Raw genomic sequence first — 25,482 nt, 5'->3', positions numbered from 1 at the left:
TTGCTACCATATTGACAAGAATGAGTCAGGGAAATGAGCTAAAACCAGAATGAAAATACGCATAAAATAATATATTATGAAAACATAACGTCCCTATAACCATGCACTGAATTATGAGACAACTGTCACATCTTTATATAAATCTTATAAATCAAATTCCAACATTCACTGCAGCCATGCAATTCTCAAAAATAGTTACTGCAATTACAGGTCTGCTCACGTGTCAATCGCTGTATTGTTAGGGTTCTCTGCACAACTAATCTGAATTGGTGAGATGATTATAAAACAGTAATACTGGAGGTGTGCTGGGAGTCCTTCCTTACATCCATCTATCTTCTTTGCTGCTTATCATCACAAGGGTCGCGGGAGTGCTGGAACCTATCCCAGCTGCCAATGGGCAGGAAGCAAGGTACACCCTGAAATGGTTGCCAGCCAATCGCAGGGCACAAGGAGACAGAGAACAGTCACATTCACAATCACACCTGGGGACAATTTAGAGTGTCCAATTAATATTGCAGACAGGCTGGCCCGCAATTGACCCCTCCGTAGATATTGCGCAATCTGCGTCACTGACCAATCAGAGGCCAGAGATCTGCAAAAACCATTTTCTCAGAAAACATTGCATGGTCCAGTATAGGTTTAGTTAGCGTTTTATCACGTATTTGTGTTATTTAACCAAAAATATGGTTAAGAGGTGTAGTCACGGACTTTGTAATAGTGACGACAGGTATCCTGAAAGGCTAGTTGGTGGAGTTCGATTCGTACCCTTTCCAAAACCGAAGACCCAGTATGAAAAATGCCTTTAATGGATCAAACTTTGTGGAAGACCGCATAATCAACTAAATCCATCTAATATCAACCGGAACACATATGTTTGCACGAAGGTATGCCCTATGTTTGATTTTCAACACGTCTCGTATAAATGAATTCGAAGTTCTTCGCTAGCATAACATTGCTGCGTGTGAACGATTGACACACTTATTCTTTGTTGTGCGATATTTAGCGATGATCGGACTGCACAAACGTATTGATTTCTTGCTGGCTCGCGGCTGAAGCTTAACCAGACTGTGTTTGCACGAAGATATGCCCTAAATTTGATTTTTAATACACGTCTCGTATAAATGAATGAGACGTTCTCTGCTAGCATAACACCGCTACGTGTGAACGATTGACACACTTATTCTTTGTTGAGCGATATTTAGCGATGATCGGACTGCACAGACGTATTGATTTCTTGCTGGCTCGCGGCCGAAGCTTAACCAGACTGTGTTTGCACGAAGATATGCCCTAAATTTGATTTTTAATACACGTCTCGTATAAATGAATGAGACGTTCTCCGCTAGCATAACATTGCTACGTGTGAATGATTGAATGAAATCAGAAGCATGGCGTCTCTCTCAGTTAATAATGTATTGTATTTAGAATCTATAATATATCGTTGATTTGAATGAAATCAGAAGCATGGAGTCTGTCTCAGTTCAGAATGTATTGTATTGTATTTGCCATTTTTACTGTTTGTCTTACGTCAGCGCACGTGGCGTGACGTCACTTCAGGAGGCGTTGTTAAGTGCCCTGTACGGAGGGGTCAATTGAACCCTGGACCTCAGAAGTGTGAGGCCAACGCTTTACAACTGAGTCACCGTGCTGCGCCGGGATTGCACGCTTAAATGACAATTACAATTACAATTGATTCTCAGATGTCACCAATGGCTCATGAATTCATTTTTAGTAATTAATGTTTTTACAATAACATAGGCGGAACACAAAAGATTAGAATCGGGAAGGCCTGTGCATGTTGGACAGGCCATGCAAATTTGGATCAATAATATTCTATTTTGTTTATTGAGTCCTGGTTGTATAATTTAAGTGTTATCAGTTTAAATACAGTAGTGGACAAGTGCTGCAAATAACACATTAACATATTGCTTGTGGAAGTATTGTGTTAAGTACTTGTTTTTTTTCGTCTTTGTACCTCATCATAGGGCCAACACAGAAGATGAATTTGTTCCAGTCAATTACAAGTGCCTTGGACAATACTCTTTCCAGTGACCCCACAGCAGGTATTTCATTAAAACAATATGTTTTATTCATTAGGTTTAGTACAGAGTATTAAGAATACAGTCATTTTTTACATGTAAAATATGAGATCTACCAATTGCTTTTGTTTACTTTATAAACATTCAAACAAAAGATTAAGTATTCTGCTGTTACATTCAGAAAGCTGAGAAGAGTTTCATATTCACAGCAGCTTCCCAACTTACATTTTAATATTGTTTTGTTCCAGATTTTCTCTGACACTTAAAGTAGTATTTTTGAAAAGGTGTCAAAGCTTGTTAGACGGGCTCTAAAAACTTATATAGTAACATTGTCATTGATAGCATGCTAATTACTCATGTAGAGGGTGTGTGCACAAATCTTGGCAACTACTTAACAGTGCACACAATTTCTAAAAACTGCAATCTCAACATGACTTGTCATTATTATGAATCATGTATGTGTCGTCAAAATTATTGGGAGACAACAAACTAAAGCCCGGTGTACAGTGGAACCATTCAACTTGAACGCGATCAATTCAGTTTTTATGAGTTTTTTTTACTTATTTACTCATTAAAGGTATGTGTTTCTTCCCTAAAGTGTCTAGCAAAAACCACTCAGCCCCTTGGCTTTACAACCACTAATTTGAATGTTTTTTTTTTCCTTTTTTTTAGTGAGCAGGAGGATGCACAAGATAGGTTTAGATGGAAAAAGATGACACGGTGTGGCGACCCGTAACGGGACAAGCCAAAAGAAATATCACAATTTTATTTGATTGATCTGTATGTAATAGTATTCAAGGGACACTGCATAGCAGTTACTCCCATCTAGCAATGAAACTTTGTATTAAATCCAAATTAATCTTGCACTGTGGTGCCTCAGTTTTCCATCGGTGTATTGGGTTTGTCGAAGACTGGTAAATTTTTCGGAACACTGGCTAGTCGCCATTTTGAACTCAAAATGGGCCATTTACATGAATCGTAAATATCTGATGAAGTTTTCCAGAGGGTAGGGAGTCGCCGCCGCTGATGTCATAGGCTTTTTCGTACTTCTTGAATGTTGACAGCTAGATCAATTCCACACATCCGCCATCCACACACAGATGGAATTTCTGAATATTACTCCATGCCGGACTCATATGCGAGTGCATCGGCATGAGGTTCCACCTTTGCGCTTGGGACCAGTTTTGGATATGTCACGAGTTGATGAGACTGGGGAAAAAACACTTTTACTGCTCTTTCTGCTAAAAAGTAATGGTACATTTATGCCATTACAATGATCTAATTGTCTCTGCTACTATTATTAATCAGTCATTGCTCATTTATCAACTATTTTGCGTTTGAGACTATGACTTTGACTCATACTCTGGTCAATGTTTGCGCTAATCCAATTCAAGATTCAGTGACGTTATGTCTAGTGCACCAATCAAATGGCACAAGAAAGTCACATGACCAAACAAGGTCAAGCTTTTATTGATCTTCCCGGGCATAGGTATTAACACTGGGTAGGCCAGTGTTGCTAATCATCGTTTCTACGTGGCCACCATGTTGGGAAGGTTGTCGTTCCCATAAAGTCAACGGTGTGCGACTCGCACTTACATTTAGCCCCCTGCCCCCCCCCCCCCAAAAAAAAAAACGTTGCCAATCACAACAGATAGCGCCATACCACCTTGTTTGAAATCATGGGAAAATCAAAAGAAATCAGAGAAAGAATTGTTGAAATCCACAAGTCTGGCTCATCCTTGGGTGCAATTTTCATATGCTTTAAAGGGGAATTACAGTGATTGAATTAAGAATGTATCTGATAAGTCATGTCATATGTACTGTACCGAGAACAGGGGTGCTCAATGCGTCAATCGCGATCAACCAGTCGATCACTTGGTAGTGTTGGTTAATCGCGACGGCGTGCCGAGAAAAAAAAAAAAAAGACATCAACCGTATTTTTCTGACCTGTAGCTCACTGCACATGTTCAAACGACACAGTATAGAAAAACACACTAGTCGGCGACTTCCTCCTATTTTAAGCCCTCGCTTAAGAAATCTTATCAAACATGAGTGGATGCTGAAGTAAAGACAAAAACTTATCACTTTCATACGGAATGGGAGGCGGACTTTTGTTCACGATGTCATTTGTGAAGTGCGTTTGCCTCATCTGCCGCTGTAGTGAAATGTCTTTTGGCATTTTCGAACTGTTTATGGAAAATACGACACTGATATTCTGCCGAAAAGCAACCCGAGTATGAGAAAAGTGAATGAACTAAAATCCCAATTGGCTGCACAGCAGTCACTTTTCACACAATATCACCACGAAGCATCATTCCAGGTTTGTCACATCATCGTTAATAACAAGAAGTCCTTCCAAGATGGAGACATGGTAAAAAAGGCAGAGCTGACTCGTTCCGATCTTTTAAAAATAAGGCGGAAAAATTATCTTCAACAAAATCTCTGAAGCTGTAAAGGAGTACAGTTACACGGCGCTGTGAAGCCACGGTTGATGTGTGGAAGGACATTGGAGATTGAGTGTTTCTCACTGCAGTTAGACGAATCCACTGAAGTGAGTGACACAGCCCAGGTGTGCATTTTCATTCTTATGGTGTTTAGTGATCATCAACATGAACTTGGATAGTTACAAAAAATGTTCATAGTTAAGTATGATATGTTGCGCAATTTTGGCTCATGCAGTTATGCAAGGCACACAAACATACATTTACACAATAAGGAATCCTCAATACTTTTTAGCATTTTTGTAGCGGTAGATCTTTGTGACGTCAACGCGAGAGGCTGGCTGCTTGAAAAGTAGATTCTAGGGTAGAAATGTCTGGGCACGCCTGACCTAGAAAATTTTAGCTTAATCCGATATCATTTAAGGTTTTTTTGAGAATATTTTTATCTTCAATTTTGAATGTTCTCGGTCGCCGCCATTTTGGCTAGTCACATGACCTACGAGCAAAGGTTGTGATGTGTCATGTACGCAAACAAAGAAATCATCGGCAGTTTGTAGTGGCTTCACATGCAGTACCACCATGATCGGACACAGTAGAATACCTTATTGTATTGCGAAATTTTGCCATAATTCGGATAGAAATAATCCATGGAATGTTCGGTAGCATGTTCTGCCCAGTAAGAAAAGAATCATTTAAGGACTGGAAACCAGAGGGTCTGGAGAAAACCTACGCAGGCATGCTGAGAACATGCAAACTCCACAATTCTCCACACTCATGCACACACACTCATGCACACACACACACACACACACACAAAATCTATAAAAAAAAAAAAACGGCATGAAAATTGAAACCGGGTCCTCAGAACTGTAAGGCCAATGCTTTATCAGCTGAGCTACCGCACCGCTGTTGTGGAGGCAGTATTAACTTCCACCAAGCCAAAGATCATTTCATTATCACTTGGCCACCCACTTGGCTAAAACTACCTTTCCCAAAATATAAGATCTATCCACTGATGGGTTCTACCATCCTTCATGGCCACGAGTGCTTTCCTCAGTGCAGTCCTCCGCTGTCTGGCCTAAACAAACTCTAAAATCGATAGGATGGATGAATGGTGTGTTCCGCGCGTCATTCCCGTCCAAAGAACCATCTGAATATTCAACATTATTTACAGCCACAGGTTCAAATCTGTATGGACGTATTCCTCCATCTTCTCGAGCAACTGATACTGCTATTTCTTCATCAGATGAGGATAAATCCAAAAAATCAGTGCTGTTCATGATTGTGTAGGAATGTAACTGAGCCTTTGTTTGTGCACATCTGCGCACGTAGGTCACTTGCCAAAATGGCGCCGACTAGGAGCATTCAAAATTGTCAATAAAAATATTCTCAGAACAACCTTAAATGATATCGGACTAAACTCAAATTTTCTAGGTACAGTACATATGACATGACCTATCGGATACATTAATTCAATCACCGGACTTCCCCTTTAAGGTGCCATGTTCTTTCTCCCAGAGATGAATGTGTTCTGGTCCGAAATGTGCTAATCATCTCCAGAACAAAAGCTAAAGACCTTGTGAAGATGCTGGATGAAGCTGGTAAGAAAGTACCCCGATGCTCAGAAGTGTGAAGGAGACTGTCTAACCACTTACCACCGTGTGCCGCCCTGATAGATACAATTACCTTAAAAAATCATTTAAGTCCACCTATGTACAGTTACTTGATCTTTTACTCTGTAGCCACCTTTTGTGAAGACCCCAGAGACAGCAAGAGGCATCTGTAGCTGAAAAGAAGGAGGAGCCCTCCAAATGAGTCAGGCGCACAGTTGTTGAGAAGTACAAGTCAAGTCAGGGTTGAGTTTAAAAAAAAAAAAAAAATTGCAAACCCTTGATGATCCTCAGGAGCACCATCATAACCAGTGGAAGTAATATGGGCCCAAAACAAAACCTGCTAATTGAGGACTGCCAGCCAAAACTCACCTACCTGGCAATGATGGTGTTAATCAGAAGTTGCACAGTCTTGAAAGGTAACAGGTAGCCATAGATTTCCACAGCAGAATATCTAAAATATTTGTCTATAGGCCTGACAAAATCTGTATACTTCATAGGGCTGGGCTTAATGGAAGAGTGGCCAGAAAAAAAGCCTACTTTCAGGTTTTAAAAAAATATATTTACAAGGACAGCGCATTTTGAGTTTGCAAAAAGGCATGGGAGACTCCCAGGATGCTGTGGTCAGATGAAACCAAAATTAATCATTAAGTCTGTCAAGCAAAGCTTTTCCATCCTTACAGCAAAACATGGTGGCAACATCATGCAGTGGGAATGTTTTTCAAAAGCAGTCACTTGGAAAGTGATTTGAGTCTGGAGAGAGATTGTTGGTGCTAAATATAGCAATATTCGTCTGAACCTTTACAAGTCTGCAAGTGACTATCAAACTTGAGCGAGTTGGAGCAGGTTGGCGAATGGATGGGCAAAAATTCCAGTGGAAAGATGTGGCAAGATCTTGGCAAAAAATAATTTGCAGCCATGATTGCCACAAAAAGTGGCTCTATAAAATACTGACTTGGGTTTTTTTTCAAGGCTGTTCACTGTTTATTTTCCCCCTCATGCTCTGTAAAGTTAACTGTGTTGTTTGTTTCCAGTTATCTTTGGGGAAGATGTGGCCTTCGGTGGAGTGTTTCGATGTACAGTGGGTCTTAGAGACAAATATGGTAAGATTAAGCCTGCTCACTATAATTTTTTTCACAATAATATCAAGCCCCTTCGCGGCAGCACTTTACTCTGCCTTTTGTTTAGACACAAGATGGCACCAGAGGATTAAAAACCCCAACAACCTCACTTTATGCTGCTCTTGAAAGAATTCACTGTTCACCTAGAGGACCAACAGGACCTTTTGCAAATATTTTTCCATTGTAGCCTTAGAAATGTAATGTGACAAATCTTTATGTACAATACACAAGGTATTGTTAATATTCGTATCATGTTCTCTTGTTTTTCCTTGATAATCTTTTCCATGTGGAATTAAAATTACATCTATTATTCTTACATTATCATTGCCTACACATCTTGAATACGTTTTGTGTAGTGTACTGCTGATAAATAATATATCAAAATAGTGGATGTATAATTGTTAGCAATGACTGAAACACAAAGCTTATCCATATTATGTTAATTGCCAAGAGTCATGATTTCAATCACGACTGAGGAACTAGAAAGAGAGCGAGAAATAGTGAATTAGAGGGTCCAAATAGGCATATTCCTACTCCAGTCATTCAAATGCCAGCTGTGAAACAAGTCTAGTGTTTTGTAATGATGAAAGCATGAGCCAATCAAAGTAACTTTTGTTGTTTTGTTCTGACTTCGTGTCTTTTAGCAGAGGTTAGGGTTAGAGCACTGACTCGAGCAAACAGTGCAATTATTACCAGGAACAAAAATGGATATCACTGTTATACCAGTAACAGTTACCCAGTTCTAGTATGCAAGCATTTGTCTACACGTGTGTATTTAAAAGTTTGTAATGTATGGGGCAAATGAGCAGAGTGAAAGAGTCAATTGCTAGGCCTGTGACTGAAGTTGTCACTTGACTGTTGCATTGCATGTTTCTACAGCAACTGTTGAAACAAACTTGCAGGCTGTCTTTCAACAGTTTGTGGAGCTCCTGTAGACTTCATATGATAAAGGTGAAGACACCATATATATATGTGTGACTGAAGTCCATAAGGGCTCAGCTCAGCTCAAATTTTCAGTTTACAGCTTCTAAATTGTGTGTGACACCATTAACACGGGTGCCCCGCATTTTTCTGGATTTTGCTTGCCAAGTTTTTTTTTTTTTTTAATCTACCTTATTTTCATGATTGTAGAGGTCTTAAATTCTCTAAGTTGACGCACATTAGACATGGCCCCTTACAATGTGTGCACCTTATGTGCATACTGAGTTCCAACATTTGCAAATGTTGTGTGACTTGTCCAACAAAATACACTTACACACACTCATTACACTGTTAGCATGCATGCCAGTACGCGTTTTAACGTGTATGTAAGCTACCATATGCTGGCACTCAAGAAAAAGTGACGATCGCATTTCACATCCGTAAGCAGAAGAATCTTACATTGCCCCATACGCTGCCTGTGTGTAGGCAGGTCATTACTGACAATGTTGTGTTTACGGTGTCACATTGAAACTAAAATTATCACATCACACCACACCAAACAGAACTACCAAATAAGAAAAGAAATAAAAGATAACTCAAGAAATAATTGACACAAAACATGCAATTTAAACTCTGTTTACATACACCCATCATGCTTTGCGGCGCTCCCAACATGGAAATAGCATTTAAAGTGTATGTTTTATGTCAATTATTTCTCGAGTCATTCTTTTATTTGCGAGTTATGTTATTCACATGTGTGTGTGTGTTTCCACACACACATGCACACATACACGGTGTGTATGTATGTTGGTGTATACAATGTTCCCTCATTATTTGTGGGGCTTATGTTCCTTACTCCCTCGTAAATAACGAAAATCTGCAAATCATGGATGTATGTATGATATGTACCATACTTTTGTGACCTTAAGGTGCCCTTAAAAGTCTTAAATTTTCTCCAAAATGGACAGCTCCCCTTAAGTGCACAAGCTCCAAAATCTGTAAATGTTGTGTGACTAGACCAAAGAAGTGGACCTGAACACATTGGTTACATTGTTAGCATAACTGCTAGCAAGTTATACTATTTATACAAGCTACCACACGAAGGCCCTCATGAGGCAGTGAGGAACAATTGCAGTCTACGTTTGTAACCAGATGAACCTTCTTACATGGTCCTCACTGGCTCATGAACGCCCATCATATGGTAGCTTGATTCAAACTAAAATGCATGTATGTTAACAATTCAACCAGTGTGTTTTGTTGCACTTTATTAGACTAGTCACAGAAAAACATTTACAGATTTTGGAACTCAGTGTGGACATTTGGCGCGTCACATTATAAGCTGCCTGCTCTATATAGGAGAGAATAGAATTCTAAGTGCACCTTATAATTGTATAAATATAGTAAAATTTTTTATTTTTTTGCGGGCGGCTTGACTGGATTATTGTATTTGTTGTATATTGTCTAGCAGAAATTTAGCCCACTCTCTATGCCATGTGTACATTACGCAAATAACTGGGTGTATTCATTTGACTTGGCTCGTAATCAAACTCAGTGCTCTGTCCTAAAAGTCTGATGTGATGCAATTAGACAATTCTCTTGCATGACATCACGCATACGAATCACTAACTCTACTCTTCGGCATAGAACATTACACACTTCATTCAGCAGTTCAGTGATATACTACCAAAGTGAAAGTTGTTCTCCTGCAATGTATAAAGCACTGATAATAATGAAATCAAACTCAGAGAAGATGCTGCTCCCTCACTTACCTTTGAACATACAGCCCTGTGTTTGTTCACATTTAGTTGTACGTGGGCTCTTTCACAAGCCTTAATGCATCGTAGACACTTTAACTGTGTTTTAGGCTTTGGAAAATGAATCAACTGGGCCCCTTGTAACCTTGCAGGATATCTTTCCTCAGAATTGCAGCTTCCCCAAGCGCATCTGAGGACCATCTTCTTCATAACATTAACTTTTCCAAGCGCACGCTACTGACAATCTGTATTGCTTGTGGGACAACATGGCGGCAGGGTTGCGACAAGCCAGGGGTTAATATAATGCAGCTATCTGATAGGCTATTATTGTATGAGTGATTGACAGGTCCATTCTCTGAGTCTGAACACCTGAACAAAGCTGAACTCATGTTGATCTTGTTGCCGAGTCAAGCCGAACACACGTTTATCTGCCGATGCAAGCCACTGCCCGCTTTTAGTGAGGCAGACATTCACAGTGAGCACGCACATTCTCAAGTGCTTCGCAAAATTGTATTTTTTTTTTAATATTTCTAGTATTTTCCTTCCCATGGGCCCAAAGACAGCATGGCTACCAGCAGCAAAGGGAAAAAACAAGTTGTCAGAACCACAGTGCATATAAGGAACAAGATAATCACTAAGTACGAAAATCGTGTCCATGTTTGTTACGGCTCTTGCTAACTAGTATTGTATGGCTATGTCGACTATTTCAACCATCCTAAAGAATAAAAATGTAATAAAAAGCAGCTAGTGTTGCCAAAGGAGTGACTAGCATTACAAAACAAAGGCCACAGGTAATAGAAGAAATGGAGAAGCTGCTGGAGAATTACCCATTAAAATCATGGAGGGTAACTCCGGTGTCATACTTCCATTATCTCTCGAGTCCCTCCAATGGATCACACCGTGACCAAAAAGTTAAATGATACGTTTAAGTTTAAATGTATGCATTTTTTATTGTTTAAATACTGCGTGTACATGTTTTTACATAAATTAAAATGGGAATTTACAATTCAGAGGTTGGGAGAGGATTACACTTATTTACATTATTTCCTATATATGACCCTATACATATAGACATGAGAAAATATTTTTAAATATAAGGCAATGCAGCCAATGAATGGCTGGCATGTCTGCCTCATAGTTAGGTAGCAGCTTCAAGCCCTGCCTTCCTGCGTGGAGTCTGCATGTCCTTCTGCGCTTACGTGGTTTTTCCTTGGGTGCTCACTGCAGACTAAATTGTCAATAAGAATGTTAGCATGAATTGTTGATATGTATGGGCTGGAACTGGCTGTTGACCACAGTCACTCGCTGTCCCCCTAGAGTCTGTTTGGATAGGCTGCAGCAAAATCCTGACCCTAATGAGGATAAATGGTAGAAAAGGGGTGTATCTGTGGATTTTTAGATATTATATTATTTTTGTAGTGGAAATAAACAGGCAGCTCAGTGGAGGACTGGAGAGGAAGGAGAAACCTCTGCCAAGTTTGGGATGGGTTGATCATCCGAGTGTGACTAAGGCCTCATACAGCTTTCAGGAATCTGCTGTGTAAAGTGTTGCAGCTATTGTTGTTTCTATGAACCAATTTTGTAGAGTTTTGCATGTAGCTAATGTACTACTTCTATATGTTTTTCTCTTAATGTTACCCCAGGTAAGGATCGCGTCTTCAACACTCCTCTCTGTGAGCAGGGCATTGTGGGATTTGGTATTGGTGTAGCAGTTGCAGGAGCCACAGCAATTGCTGAAATCCAGTTTGCAGACTACATCTATCCTGCATTTGACCAGGTAACAATAATAAATAATGAAAAAAAAAAGTATTCAACTTCACATTCCATTTAAAGACCCTGGAGAGCAGAGGTCGGGAACCTATGGGTCAGATAGCTTTGCTGGTACTTTGGCAATTGTGAGAAACGGAAAGACATTCACAGATGGGGAGTTTGCCAAAACGGTTGATGTTGCCAATTAACTTTTTGACAACTTTTCACATAAAGACAAGATAATCAAACGGAAAAAAACACATGCTTCTCTCATCAAGGATTATTGGCAATCTAACACAGGAGAGGAGAAATGAAAAAAAAGTTAACGTACTGTCTCGTACATAATGCCCACCCCCAAAGTTGACCTAAACCAATTCAGGAAAACCCTTTTACCAATGTACAATTTGTACCACCCATTTGCTGCTATTCTTATCATAATATCTGGAATTATCTGTATTTCTATTTTGCTCAGTTTTTACATTTATGTATTGTTTTTCAAAAAATTGTTTGTACAACAATCATTAATCATCATCTTTGTGCATGTGCTGATGTAGCAGTAATGCACAATCTGACATTTGACTTCAGCTGCTTTGAAATGCCGCGCTGGTTCGCAGTTTCCCACTTCTTCAGCAGCTGTGATGACTTTTATTTTAAAATCGGCTCCATAACTAGCTCTTGTAGTTGACATTTTTTTTTTAATTTAAGTTAAAACAAACTCATGGGCAACCTTTTCTGATGTCTGGTGGAGTAGCAACAAATATACTTTGCTAACGATCGTAAAATGACACTCCTGCGAGTAGGTCAGGAATCCTAAATTGGCGGTGTATTAAATATTAAAATATAAATGTATACCTTTTTTTTTACCACCACATGTACCTGTACAAGACTGTACAATGTGATTTTCTTTTGATGTTTCATCTATAGCTAAATATAATGCACTCTATTGACTGAAAATATTTTGGGAAAATTTTGCGCTTTATATACGAAAAATTACAGTACAACCTGGAGACCACCTGATTTGTGAAAACTTGGAACCCACTTCCCGTCAACATACCACACTGCTGCGTGAGGATTGCTCTACTGACGTTGTTTGTTTCCACCTATGCATGTGAGAAGTCTCTCCCATTTAAAAAACATTAAGACCAACGTTCACGAGTAATGGAGGAAGTCTCAACGGCTGTGTGAAATTTAATTTAATGACGTATGAAACTGACTACAAAGCCATCAGCAAAACCATGCAGCACCAGAAGTTCCATTAATGGTAAGAAGTACTTTTATCATTGGTGACCAACAGCATAATGTACTCATTGTAGTCAAAAAGTAATGGTCTTACATAAAATATGAAATGAACCTATTAATTTTTAAAAATATTGTATGACTCTTTTTGAATTACATTTTAAAATATTTCGTTTTTATGGCCCTCTCAGCCAAAAAGGTTCTCGACCCCTGCTCTAGAGTGAATGTTTCTGAATGCATTACAGCCTGTACAGACATAGTGTACATTTATACAATATAATTGTTGCAATTATGAGGAAAGACAGAACTATATACTATGAGTATCTATTTTCTTGACGAGTACTATTCCGTGCGATGCTTGTTGTAACTGTGCTATGGGCCAAGTTAGAGCAGTTTGCTATTATCTTCCAGACATGCACAGCCAGTGTATTTTTCAAAAAGGGCTGTCTGTGCCGGTGGTTGTAAATAGGGGACTTTATTTGCCGCAAATTAAAGTGGCTTAATTCATTAATCCCCCTTAAGTGAGGCCCGATATTAGTCTTGCATTCTTGGAGAGAGTGATCCAAGCATAACTGGGGTTGTTTGGAGTATTGTCATTTTGATTCACTTGCATTTAAAATGGGATGTCTACACTGTTATGGACGTTACCACAGTCGACTTCAATTCCTCTCCAATCGAATTGTGTTATTTCATACCCTAAGAAAGCGCCCGGAGTTTCCCACAGGGTCACATCATGTCTGTGGAAGAGGAATCAGCAACCCGTTAAGATAGTTGAACATGAACATACATAAATACATAATGAGCTGCATACCTCATTGATTCATATTCATATTCCCTCAAATAATCGTTCACCCTTTTTAAAGTTGTGACTTTCACCGCCAGCAAGTGAATCTGCATTTGAGGGAATCTGGTGTGGCTATATTAGAGTACCTTGTTTTTGGTCATGACTACACGTGAATCACAGAGAGAGATAGAAGAGCTATCTCTCTCCCCCCCCCCCCCCCCAAAAAAAAAAAAAAAAAAAAAACGTCAATGTGACGGGGGCAGGTGTGGCCCCTTTATAGCACCTAACAGCAAAGTGAATAAGCTCTGCAATGACTCAATTGGATATTATACAGCCACTGGAGGCTTAAGGCAGATGCATATTTTATGGGTCAAACATGTAGTTACAGTGCCTTGTGGAAAGTATTTGGCCCCCTTGAACTTTTCAACCTTTCGCCACATTTCAGGCTTCAAACATAAAGATATAACATTATTTTTTTGTCCAGAATCAACAGTTGGGGCACAATCGTGAAGTGGAACGAAATTTATTGGATATTTTAATCTTTTTTTTTTACCAAATAAAAACCTAAACAGTGGGGCGTAAAATATTATTTAGCCCTCTTACATTAATACTTTGTCGCTCCTCCTTTTGCTGCAATTACAGCTGCAAGTCGCTTGTTGTATGTCTCTATCAGTTTTGCACATCAAGACACTGAAATTCTTGCCCATTCTTCCTTGCAAAACAACTCAAGCTCAGTGAGGTTAGATGGAGAGTGTTTGTGAACAGCGGTCTTCAGCTCTGCCCACAGATTGTCAATTGGATTCAAGTCTGGTCTTTGACTTGGCCATTCTAACACCTGGATACGTTTATTTGTGAACCATTCCACTGTAGATTTGGCTTTATGTTTTGGATCATTGTCCTGTTGGAAGATAAATCTCCATTCCCGTCTCAGGTCTTTTGCAGACTCCAACAGGTTTTCTTCCAGAATGGTCCTGTATTTGGCTCCATTCATCTTCCCATCAATTCTAACCATCTTCCCTGTCCCTGCTGAAGAAAATCAGGCCCAAAACATGAGGCTGCCATCACCATGTTTGACAGTGGGGATGGTGTGTTCAGGCTGATGTGCTTTGTTGCTTTTACGCCAAGCATATCGTTTTGCATTGTGTCCAAAAAGTTTGATTTTGGTTTCATTTGACCAGAGCATCTTCTTCCACATGTTTGGTGTGTGTCTCAGGTGGCTTGTGGCAAACTTTAAATGAGAATTTTTCTGGATATCTTTGAGAAATAGCTGTCTTCTTGCCACTCTTCCATAAAGGCCAGATTTGTGCAGTGTACGACTGATTGTTGTCCTATGGACAGACTCTCCTCCCTCAGTTGTAGATCTCTGCAGTTCATCCAGAGTGATCATGGGCGTCTTGTTTGCTTCTCTGATCAGTCTTCTCCTTGTTTGAGGTGAAAGTTTAGAGGGACAGCCAGGTCTTGATCTATCTGCAGTGGTCTGATTCTCCTTGAGATGTTTAAAGCTTGGGAAATCTTTTTGTCTCCAAATCCGGCTTTAAACTTCTCTATAACAGTATCTCCGACCTGCCTGGTGTGTTCCTTGGTCTTCATGATGCTCTCTGCGCTTTAAACGCAACACTGAGACTATCACAGAGCAGGTGCAATTTATACGTAGACTTGATAACATACACGTCAATTCTATTTATCATCATCAGTCAACATTGAATAATTCAGAGATCCTCACTGAACTTCTGGAGATAGTTTGCTGCACTGAAAGTAAAGGGGACGAATAATATTGCACGGCCCACTTTTAAATTTTTTTATTTGTTAAAAAAGTATAAAATATCCAATAAATTTTGTTCCACTTCACGATTGTGTCCAACTTGTTGATAATTCTTGACAAAAACTGAAAATTTTATATCTTTATGTTCTAAGCCTGAAATGTGGCGAAAAGTTGATTAGTTTAAGGGGGCCAAATGCTTTCGCAAGGCACTGTATATGTAGCCGTAAATAAAGAGGCTCGACAAAGTAGCATTCATTTTTCCAGGACAAATATTTTAGTAGTGTTAGAAAGTTGAGCAGGCTGTACTTTCAGTGCTTTTAGTGGACACATCCAGTGTCTCAGAGTTTAGGGGGATGTGATTTTTCACAATTTTGAAAATAAAGAATACAATAATCCCTCTCTACTTCGCGCCTCACCTATCGCGGATTAAGTGCATTGCTTTTTTGTTCCACCCCCCCCACAAAAAAAAGACCAGTTGTCTCACAGTACATACTATATCACTTTAAGAAGGCCCCCCCCTCCCCCCAAAAAAGAAGCCAGGTGCACCTTTTGGAGGTGATTGGCCGCATCAGTGAAGCTCCACACAGAAACTCCCTTTCTCCCTCCCTCCCTCCCTCCCTCCCTTCTTCTTCTTCTTCTTCTTCTTCTTCTTCTTCTTCTAATGCACCAGTTTGCATGGTTGTTGACTCTGTGCATAGCCTCTCGAGGTCAAAATGCATCCAAAGCACTCGTGCTTCATCTTAAAGCTGCTGCCAAAACACCTAAGCTGAAGAGAAAGATGCAAAATTAGAGAAATGCTTGAAAATGAAGCTGCTTTCGTTATGTAAACAGCAGATTGCAAAATAAAAAACAGCCTGGTGACAATGAGGAAGAGGACGGGAGGGAGCTGATGGATCGGCAAAAAAGTGAAACTTTTGCACATGATCAAAGACCGCAGAAGTTAGTTTTGTGGCGCCATTATGACGTGAATGAATCAGCAGCGCACCCCAAAAAGAATGATTGGATAAACATCAACCAATGAAGCATTCAACCCCTCGAAGACTAGGCTTTTCAGCAAGCAAAGGTTGATTTAAAAAATTTTCCAACAATATGGTATGAGCTGTTGAGTTCAGGAATGGTGTTGACGGCGTTATGATCTTGTACAGGATCTTCTTCTTCTTCTTCTTTTCCTTTCGGCTTGTCCCGTTAGGGGTCGCCACAGCGTGTCATCTTTTGCCATCTTAGCCTATCTCCTGCATCTTCCTCTCTAACCCCAACTGCCCTCATGTCTTCCCTCACCACATCCATAAACCTTCTCTTTTGTCTTCCTCTCGCTCTTTTGCCTGGGAGCTCCATCCTCAGCATCCTTCTACCAATATACTCACTCTCTCGCCTCTGAACATGTCCAAACCATCGAAGTCTTCTCTCTCGAATCTTGTCTCCAAAACATCCAGCTTTGGCTGTCCCTCGAATGAGCTCATTTCTAATCCTATCCAACCTGCTCACTCCGAGCGAGAACCTCAACATCTTCATTTCTGCCACCTCCAGTTCAGCTTCCTGTTGTTTCTTCAGTGCCACCGTCTCTAATCCGTACATCATGGCCGGCCTCACCAATGTTTTGGAAACTTTATCTTAGCAGAGACTTTTCTGTCACATAACACACCAGACACCCTCCGCCAGCTGTTCCAACCTGCTTGGACCCGTTTCTTCACTTCCTTACCACACTCACCATTGCTCTGGATTGTTGACCCTAAATATATGAAGTCCTCCACCCTCGCTATCTCTTCTCCCTGTAGCTTCACTCTTCCCCCTCCACCTTTCTCATTCACGCACATATATTCTGTTTTACTTCGGCTAATCTTCATTCCTCTCCTTTCCAGTGCATGTCTCCATCTTTCTAATTGTTCTTCTGCATGCTCCCTGCTTTCACTGCATATCACAATATCATCTCCGAACATCATGGTCCAAGGGGATTGCAGTCTAACCTCATCTGTCAGCCTATCCATTACCACTGCAAACTTGAAGGGGCTCAGAGCTGATCTCTGATGCAGTCCCACCTCCACCTTAAATTCTTTTGTCACACCTAAGGCACACCTCACCATTGTTCTGCTGCCATCATACATGTCCTGTACTATTTTAACATACTTCTCTGCCACACCAGACTTACGCATGCAGTACCACAGTTCCTCTCTTGGTACTCTGTCATAGGCTTTCTCTAGATCCACAAAGACACAATGTAGCTCCTTCTGACCTTCTCTGTACTTTTCCACGAGCATCCTCAAGGCAAATAATGCATCTGTGGTACTCTTTCTAGGCATGAAACCATACTGTTGCTCGCAGATACTTACTTCTGACCTGAGTCTAGCCTCCACTACTCTTTCCCATAACTTCATTGTGTGGCTCATCAACTTTATTCCTCTATAGTTCCCACAGCTCTGAACATCCCCTTTGTTCTTAAAAATGGGAACTAGAACACTTTTCCTCCATTCTTCAGGCATCTTTTCGCCCGCTAGTATTCTGTTGAATAAGTTGGTCAAAAACTCCACAGCCATCTCTCCAAATTGCTTCCATACCTCTACCGGTATGTCATCAGGACCAACTGCCTTCCCATTTTTCATCCTTTGTAATGCCTTTCTGACTTCCCCCTCAGTAATCATTTCCACTTCCTGGTCCTTCACTCTTGCCTCTTCAACTCTTCCTTCTCTCTCATTTTCTTCATTCATGAACTTCTCAAAGTATTCTTTCCATCTATTTAGCACACTACCGGCACCAGTCAACACATTTCCATCTCTATCCTTAATCAGCCTAACCTGCTGCACATCCTTCCCATCTCTATCCCTCTGTCTGGCCAACCTGTAGAGATCCTTTTCTCCTTCTTTCGTGTCCAACCTGGTGTACATGTCTTCATATGCCTCTTGTTTAGCCTTTGCCACCTCTACCTTTGCCCTACGTCGCATCTCGATGTACTCCTTTCGCCTCTCCTCAGTCCTCTCAGTATCCCACTTCTTCTTTGCTAATCTCTTTCCTTGTATGACTCCCTGTATTTTGGGGTTCCACCACCAAGTCTCCTTCTCCCCTTTCCTACCAGATGACACACCAAGTACTCTCCTGCCTGTCTCTCTGATCACCTTGGCTGTCGTCGTCCAGTCTTCCGGGAGCTTCGGTTGTCCATCGAGAGCCTGTCTCACCTCTTTCCGGAAGGCCGCACAACATTCTTCCTTTCTCAGCTTCCACCACATGGTTCTCTGCTCTACCTTTGTCTTCTTAATCTTCCTACCCACCACCAGAGTCATCCTACACACTACCATCCTATGCTGTCGAGCTACACTCTCCCCTACCACTACTTTACAGTCAGTAACCTCCTTCAGATTACATCGTCTGCACAAAATATAATCTACCTGCGTGGTTCTACCTCCGCTCTTGTAGGTCACTATGTGTTCCTCCCTCTTCTGGAAATAAGTGTTCACTACAGCCATCTCCATCCTTTTTGCAAAGTCCACCACCATCTGCCCTTCAAAGTTCCTTTCCTGGATGCCGTACTTACCCATCACTTCTTCATCGCCCCTGTTTCCTTTACCAATATGTCCATTACAATCTGCACCAATCACAACTCTCTCGCTGTCTGGGATGCTCAGAACTACTTCATCTAGTTCCTTCCAGAATTTGTCTTTCAACTCTAGGTCACATCCTACCTGTGGTGCATAGCCGCTAACCACATTATACATAACACCCTCAATTTCAAATTTTAGTCTCATCACTCGATCTGATACTCTTTTCACCTCCAAGACATTCTTAGCCAGCTCTTCCTTTAAAATAACCCCTACTCCATTTCTCTTCCCATCTACTCCGTGGTAGAATAATTTAAACCCTGCTCCCAAACTTCTAGCCTTACTACCTTTCCACCTGCTCTCTTGGATGCACAGAATATCAACCTTTCTCCTAATCATCATGTCAACCAACTCCTGTGCTTTTCCTGTCATAGTCCCAACATTCAAAGTCCCTACACTCAGTTGTAGGCTCTGTGCATTCCTCTTTTTCTTCTGACGCTGGGTCCGGTTTCCTCCTCTTCTTTGTCTTCGACCCACAGTAGCTGAATTTCCACCGACGCCCTGCAGGTTAGCAGTGCCGGGGGCGGGCGTTGTTAACCCGGGCCACGACCGATCCGGTATGGGATTCTTTAGATGAACGCTCATATTTGTTTGGCACAGTTTTTACGCCGGATGCCCTTCCTGACGCAACCCTCTGCATTTATCCGGGCTTGGGACCGGCCTACAGATTGCACTGGTTTGTGCCCCCATAGGGCTGCAGGTTGTTGGATTAAATTGATTGATTGTACATAAAGTTATCTCATACATTTATAATACTGTATCTATTATATTTATAATGTTTAAGATTTAACTAAATGCCTTTTTTTGTCTCAAATATACTATTTTAAAAAAACTTTTTCCATATTTTAAACATTCTGATACCTACATAAACATACATTCCCCGCTACTTGGCGGTTTTTCACTTTTCGCTAACCGCGAAAAACAAGGGATTACTTTAAAACACGTCTTCAAGGGTGGGTAGGGTGGTGTCGACAATCCATTCAGCGGTTTTGATTGTCCAGTGGAGTCGGAGTTTGTCCTTTTTTGTGGCAGCTTCAAACCAGAGTGTGATGGAGGTACACAGTACTGATTGGAAGACTGCTGTGTAGAACTGTCTCAGCAACTCTTGTGAGAGGCCGCGGTTCCTCAGAAGCTGGAAGTACATCTTTGCTGGGCTTTCTTGAGGATGGAGTTGATGTTCGTCTCCCTCTTCAGGTCCTGTGAGACTCTATTTCCCAAGAAGTTGAAGGTCTCAATGGTTGACCCAATATGGTTGGACAGTGTGAGGGGCACCTGTGGTTGAAAGATGCTTTCTGAAGTCCACAATCATTTCTAGTCATTAAAGTGTTCAACACCAGGTTGTGTTGACCACATCAAAGCTCCAGTCTTCACCACATCACCACTGATGATAAACAGACTCGTCGCAGTCTTTGATGAGGCTGATGACTGTGGTGTCATGTGCGAACTTCAGTCGTTTGTTTTAAATATTTTATCTCTTTGTATTCAAATCTTTTTAATCATGTAAAGCACATTGTTACTTTGTGTATGAAATGTGTGATATAAATAAATTTGCTTTGCTACAGGACCCCCAAATTCTGCTGAATGTACCATCACACACGTACACACACACACAAACAGCACTGATGCATGATTTGTAAACATGCAATAATTATTGGAAAAAAATCCCTTATTTTTGCACGTAGCACCAATTTAAGACTATGGTCATTAGCTTTGAGAATAGCCAGTTCTTACCTCTTTCCCGACCAACTTTCTGGGAGCTCAGGAAATGAGTCTCAAGATGAGCCGGATGGACATTAGTCGCTTGAAGAATCCGGCTCAAGCTCACTGATATCCGTATTCCGACTTAACATCACCAGTCGATTGTTTCCGGGGAATTGTCCAAATGCACACGGTCCCAGCTGGTGTTCACATAGTGTCATCACTTTCTTTTGAGACAAGGGTGACAATGGGACTCAGACATATTTTTTTTGTTTTAATAAAGCTCTGTTGTAGATTTTGCTGCAGGAATTTCTCCATATTCTCACCACTACACAGCTTTTGCACACCACCTCACCACATGGGCTATGGCTGGATATGGGAAATGGAAGGTTTGCTTCCATGATGTGCTGCCAAATAGCTGATCAAAGCCTCTCCTTCCATCTAAAGTCAATTTATCATTCTAAGACCACTCCCAAAGCCTTGTCACTTACTCATGATGTGGGTTTTGCAGATGTACAGCGAAGAAAAAAGGTATTTGAACACCCTGCTATATTGCAAGTTCCCCCACTTAGAAATCATGGAGGGTTCTGAAATTTTCATTGTATGTGCATGTGAGAGAGACAATCTAAAGAAAAATCCAGAAATCACAAATCATGATTTTTTTTTTTTTTTTAACCATTTGTGTGATACAGCTGCAAATAAGTATTTGAACATCTGGTACGGTAGCCTTTGCAATTACAGAGGTCAAACGTTTTCTGTAGTTGTTCACCAGGTTAGGCCACACCAGAACCTTGATATGCTTCTTATGGAGCCACTCCTTGGATATCCTGGCTGTGTGCTTCGTGTCATTGTCATGATGAAAGACCCATCCACGACCCATCTTCAATACCCTGACTGAGGGAAAGGAGTTGTTCCCCAAAATCTCACAATACATGGCCGCAGTATAATCCAAATGGTCATTGGCAAACTTAAGACGGGCCTTGACATTTTGACATTTGCTGGCTTCAGCAGAGGAACCTTCCATGCCATGCATGATTTCAAAGCATGATTTCTGAGTGTATTACCAACCGTCAGTTTTGGAAATGGTGGTCCCAGCTCTTTTCATGTCATTGACCAAGTCCTGTGGTGTAGTCCTGGGCTGATTCCTCACCTTTCTAAGGAACCGTGAGACCCCACGAGGTGATATCTTGCATGGGGCTCCACTCCGATTGAGATTGACCGTCATGTTTAGCTTCTTATATTTTCTAGTGATTGCTCCAACAGTGGACCTTTTTTCACCAAGCTGCTTGGCAATTTCTCCGTAGCCCTTTCCAACCATGTGGAGTTGTACAATTTTGTCTCTGGTGTCTTTGGACAACTCTTTTGTCTTGGCCATGTTACAAGTTTGAGGCTTACTGATTGTATGGGGTTGACAGGTGTCTTTATGCAACTAACGACCTCACGTAGGTGTATCTGATTCAGGAAAATACATGGAGTGGAGGTGGACTTTTAATGGCTGACTAACAGGTCTTTGAAGGTCAGAATTTTAGCTGATAGACAGGTGCTCAAATACTTATTTGCAGCTGTATCACACAAAAGAATCTTTAAAAAATTATACATTGTGATTTGTAGATTTTTCTTTTTAGATTATTTCTCTCACCTACGATAAAAAATTTCAGACCCCTCCATGATTTCTGATTGGAAGAACTTGCAATATAGCAGGGTGTTCAAATACTTTTTTTCTTCACTGTAACTTTATATCCATGCAATAGATTAATTATCAGTATGCACCAGTTTCTTTCTATAAATCTCTACAAGTGTACATTTTGAAATGATGACGTCTACAGCATACCTAGGAAAATTGTAATTTCTCATAACACGAGTAATCCATCTTGATCTAGAACAGGACGGTGGGCTACTTGTGTTCCTCATGTGGGCTACGTGGTACTCGTGGGCAGCCTCTGTGTCTCATATTGTGGTTTAGATGATCTCATTTTATGACCGACTGATTGCAACCAGACTGTGCCATTTGTAGGATTAAAAATGTCAATTTTTGGTGGAACTAACATATTGTTCTTTTTGTAGATTGTCAATGAAGCTGCCAAATACCGCTACCGCTCTGGCAACTTGTTTGATTGTGGAAACCTCACCATTCGGGCTCCCTGGGGATGCGTTGGCCATGGATCCCTCTACCACTCCCAAAGTCCCGAAGCCTTTTTTGCCCATTGCCCTGGCATTAAGGTTAGTTAGCCTTACAGAGGCTTACAATTCCCCAATTATATTTCCATTTTATGCTATACAGTGGTACCTTGACAAATGAGTAATTTTACATATGAGTTTTCCGAGATACGCCCCACCGGGGGGACAATCTTTTGCTTTGTCTTGTGAGCCAGTATTTGACGTATGGACAACTGCCAGTAGATAAGGCCGCGATCGTTAAGATTCTGAAACGCACAGGTTCTACTCAGCTTTTCGAGCTTCACTCAGTCTTTCCATGAATGCACCTCAGCTCGGTAGCAATTCTGTGCAGCTGTGCTCGCATTTTGTTGTTTTGCATTTAGTAGACGTGAATATTCAACCATTTTCAACCATGACACCCAAACGAAGGAGGGTATCCCTACCACCGAGATGAAGGAAGTGTTGGCTATGTGGGAGAAAGTTTCAGACTTTGTAGTGAGGAAACATCCAGAAAAAGTTGCAATTACTGCCTCTTGCCCTCCATTAGACTAGAATCTGTAGTCGCTCTTCCATGGCATCAGTTCGCTATCAAAATGAGAGCTCAAACTACAATGAAACAAATGTAATGACCACATTAAAAAAAAGCAAGCCTTTTAATTGTGCGCCATCACGCTTTTTCTTTTACTGTGCCTATTATGCTCATTTCTACGTAGTTTGAGCTATTGTTTTGATAGCGACTTGACGCCATACTCTCTCTCCATCTTGAGGAACTGTGCAACTCTCCCACATCTCAAAGTTCTTCCATATGCTTTTTGATGGATTATTTTCTCCTTGGTCTTCCTCCACAATCTCACATTCAAAAATGGAACGCATATCTGGAAACAATGAGTCGCAGCCCCGGAACAATGAGTCCCTGGAATTGACTGGATAATAAAAAAAAATCATGAATCTATATAAATCTAAAGCTAAAAATGTATTTGTTTATGCCACTGATATGATGTGGTAGAGTATAATAGTTCAAGTACATCCTTATTAAGAGCAGTTAAATTTCAATTCCAAAGAACATTGAAGATTGCCATTGCATTGTAAATCAATAAATATCTTGCATAAATAAAGAAGTATAAATAAATCAATCTCTGGGTGTATTATAAATTGCACTTATGTATTAAACAATCGCCGGGCCTGCACCCATGGGCTCAGCCGGGCACAGCCTGAAAGGGTAACATGGGTCCCCCTTCCCATGGGCTCACCACCTGTGAGAGCGGCCATAGGGGTGGGTGGTGGCCAACGGCGGGGACCTTGGCGATCCGATCTCCGGCTACAGAAACTAGCTCAAGGGACATGGAATGTCACTTCTTGGGCAGGGAAGGAGCCAAAATTTGTGCGTGAGGTCGAGAAGTTTTGACTAGATATAGTCTGATTCGCTTCTACGCGCACACTACTCACACCGCTCCTCTTGAGAGGGGTTGGATTCTGTTCCCCTCTGGAGTTGCCCATGGGGAGAGACACTGAGCAGGTGTGGGTATACTTATTGCCCCCTTGCTCGGGGCCTGTACGTTGGGGTTTACCCCAGTAGATGAGAGGGTAGCCTCCCTCCACCTGCAGGTAGGGGGATGGGTCCTGACTGTTGTTTGTGCTTATGCACCAAAGAGCAGTGCAGAGTACCCACTCTTTTTGGAGTCCTTAGAGGGAGTGCTGGAGAGCGTCCCGTCTGGCGACTCCATCATTCTGCTGGGGGACTTCAATTCCCACTTCTGGGCAACGACGGTGAGACCTGGAGGGGCGTGTTTGGGAAGAATGGCCCCCCGATCAGAACTTGAAAGTTGTTCTGTTACTGGACTTCTGTGCTTATCAAGGATTGTCCATAACAAACACAATGTTCAAGCATAAGTGTGTTCACATGTCCACTTGACACCAGGACACCCTAGGTCGCAGTTCGATGATCGACTTTGTGGTGGTTTCATCGGACTTGCAACCGCATGTCTTGGACATGTGAAGAGTGGGGCGGGTGAAGAGTGGGGCGGAGCAATCAACTCATCACCACCTGGTGGTGAGTTGGCTCCAATGGTGGAGGAAGATACCAGTCCGACGTGGCAGGCCCAAACGTATTCTGAGGGTCTGCTGGGAATGTCTGGCAGATTCCCCTGTCAGAAGGAGTTTTAACTCCCACCTCCGAAAGAATTTTGCTCACGTCCCAGAGGAGGTGGGAGACATTGAATCTGAGTGGACAATGTTCCGCGCCTCCATTGCTAAGGCAGCTGACCGGAGCTGTGGCCATAAGGTGGTCAGTGCCTGTCGTGGCGCCAACCCAGGAACACGTTGGTCGACACCAACAGTGAGGGATGCTGTCAAGCTGAAGAAGAAGTCCTATCGGGCATTTCTGGCCTATGGGACTCCTGAGGCAGCTGATAGGTATCAGCTGGCCAAACGAAATGCGGCTTCAGTGGTTGCCGAGGCAAAAACCTGGGCGTGGGAGGAGTTCATTGAGTCCATGGAGAACGACTTCAGGACTGCTTCGAGGAAATTCTGGTCCACCGTCTGGCGTCTCAGGAGGGGGAAGCAATGCACCGTCAACACCGTGTATAGTGGGGACGGGGCGCTGCTGACCTCAACTCGGGATGTTGTG

At 41.6% G+C, this 25,482-nt stretch overlaps 1 protein-coding gene across 4 annotated transcripts in view; it reads left to right on the top strand.

The window, feature by feature from the left end:
- bckdhb (branched chain keto acid dehydrogenase E1 subunit beta) overlaps positions 1-25,482 on the top strand; it is an 85,381-nt gene that overhangs the window by 1,099 nt on the left and 58,800 nt on the right. For all 4 annotated transcript variants that reach the window (XM_061821101.1, XM_061821103.1, XM_061821100.1 and 1 more), the window contains 4 exons: positions 1,983-2,060; positions 7,122-7,190; positions 11,527-11,660; positions 22,764-22,919. In XM_061821101.1, coding sequence (XP_061677085.1) covers positions 1,983-2,060; positions 7,122-7,190; positions 11,527-11,660; positions 22,764-22,919 — 437 coding nt within the window. The remainder of the gene's footprint in view (positions 1-1,982; positions 2,061-7,121; positions 7,191-11,526; positions 11,661-22,763; positions 22,920-25,482) is intronic.

This window comes from Syngnathoides biaculeatus, chromosome 5 (genome assembly GCF_019802595.1).
Source record: "Syngnathoides biaculeatus isolate LvHL_M chromosome 5, ASM1980259v1, whole genome shotgun sequence".
NCBI classification, from domain to species: Eukaryota; Metazoa; Chordata; class Actinopteri; order Syngnathiformes; family Syngnathidae; genus Syngnathoides; species Syngnathoides biaculeatus.
Note: the sequence above shows the minus strand (reverse complement) of the source record. Positions and strands in the feature narration are given on the sequence as shown.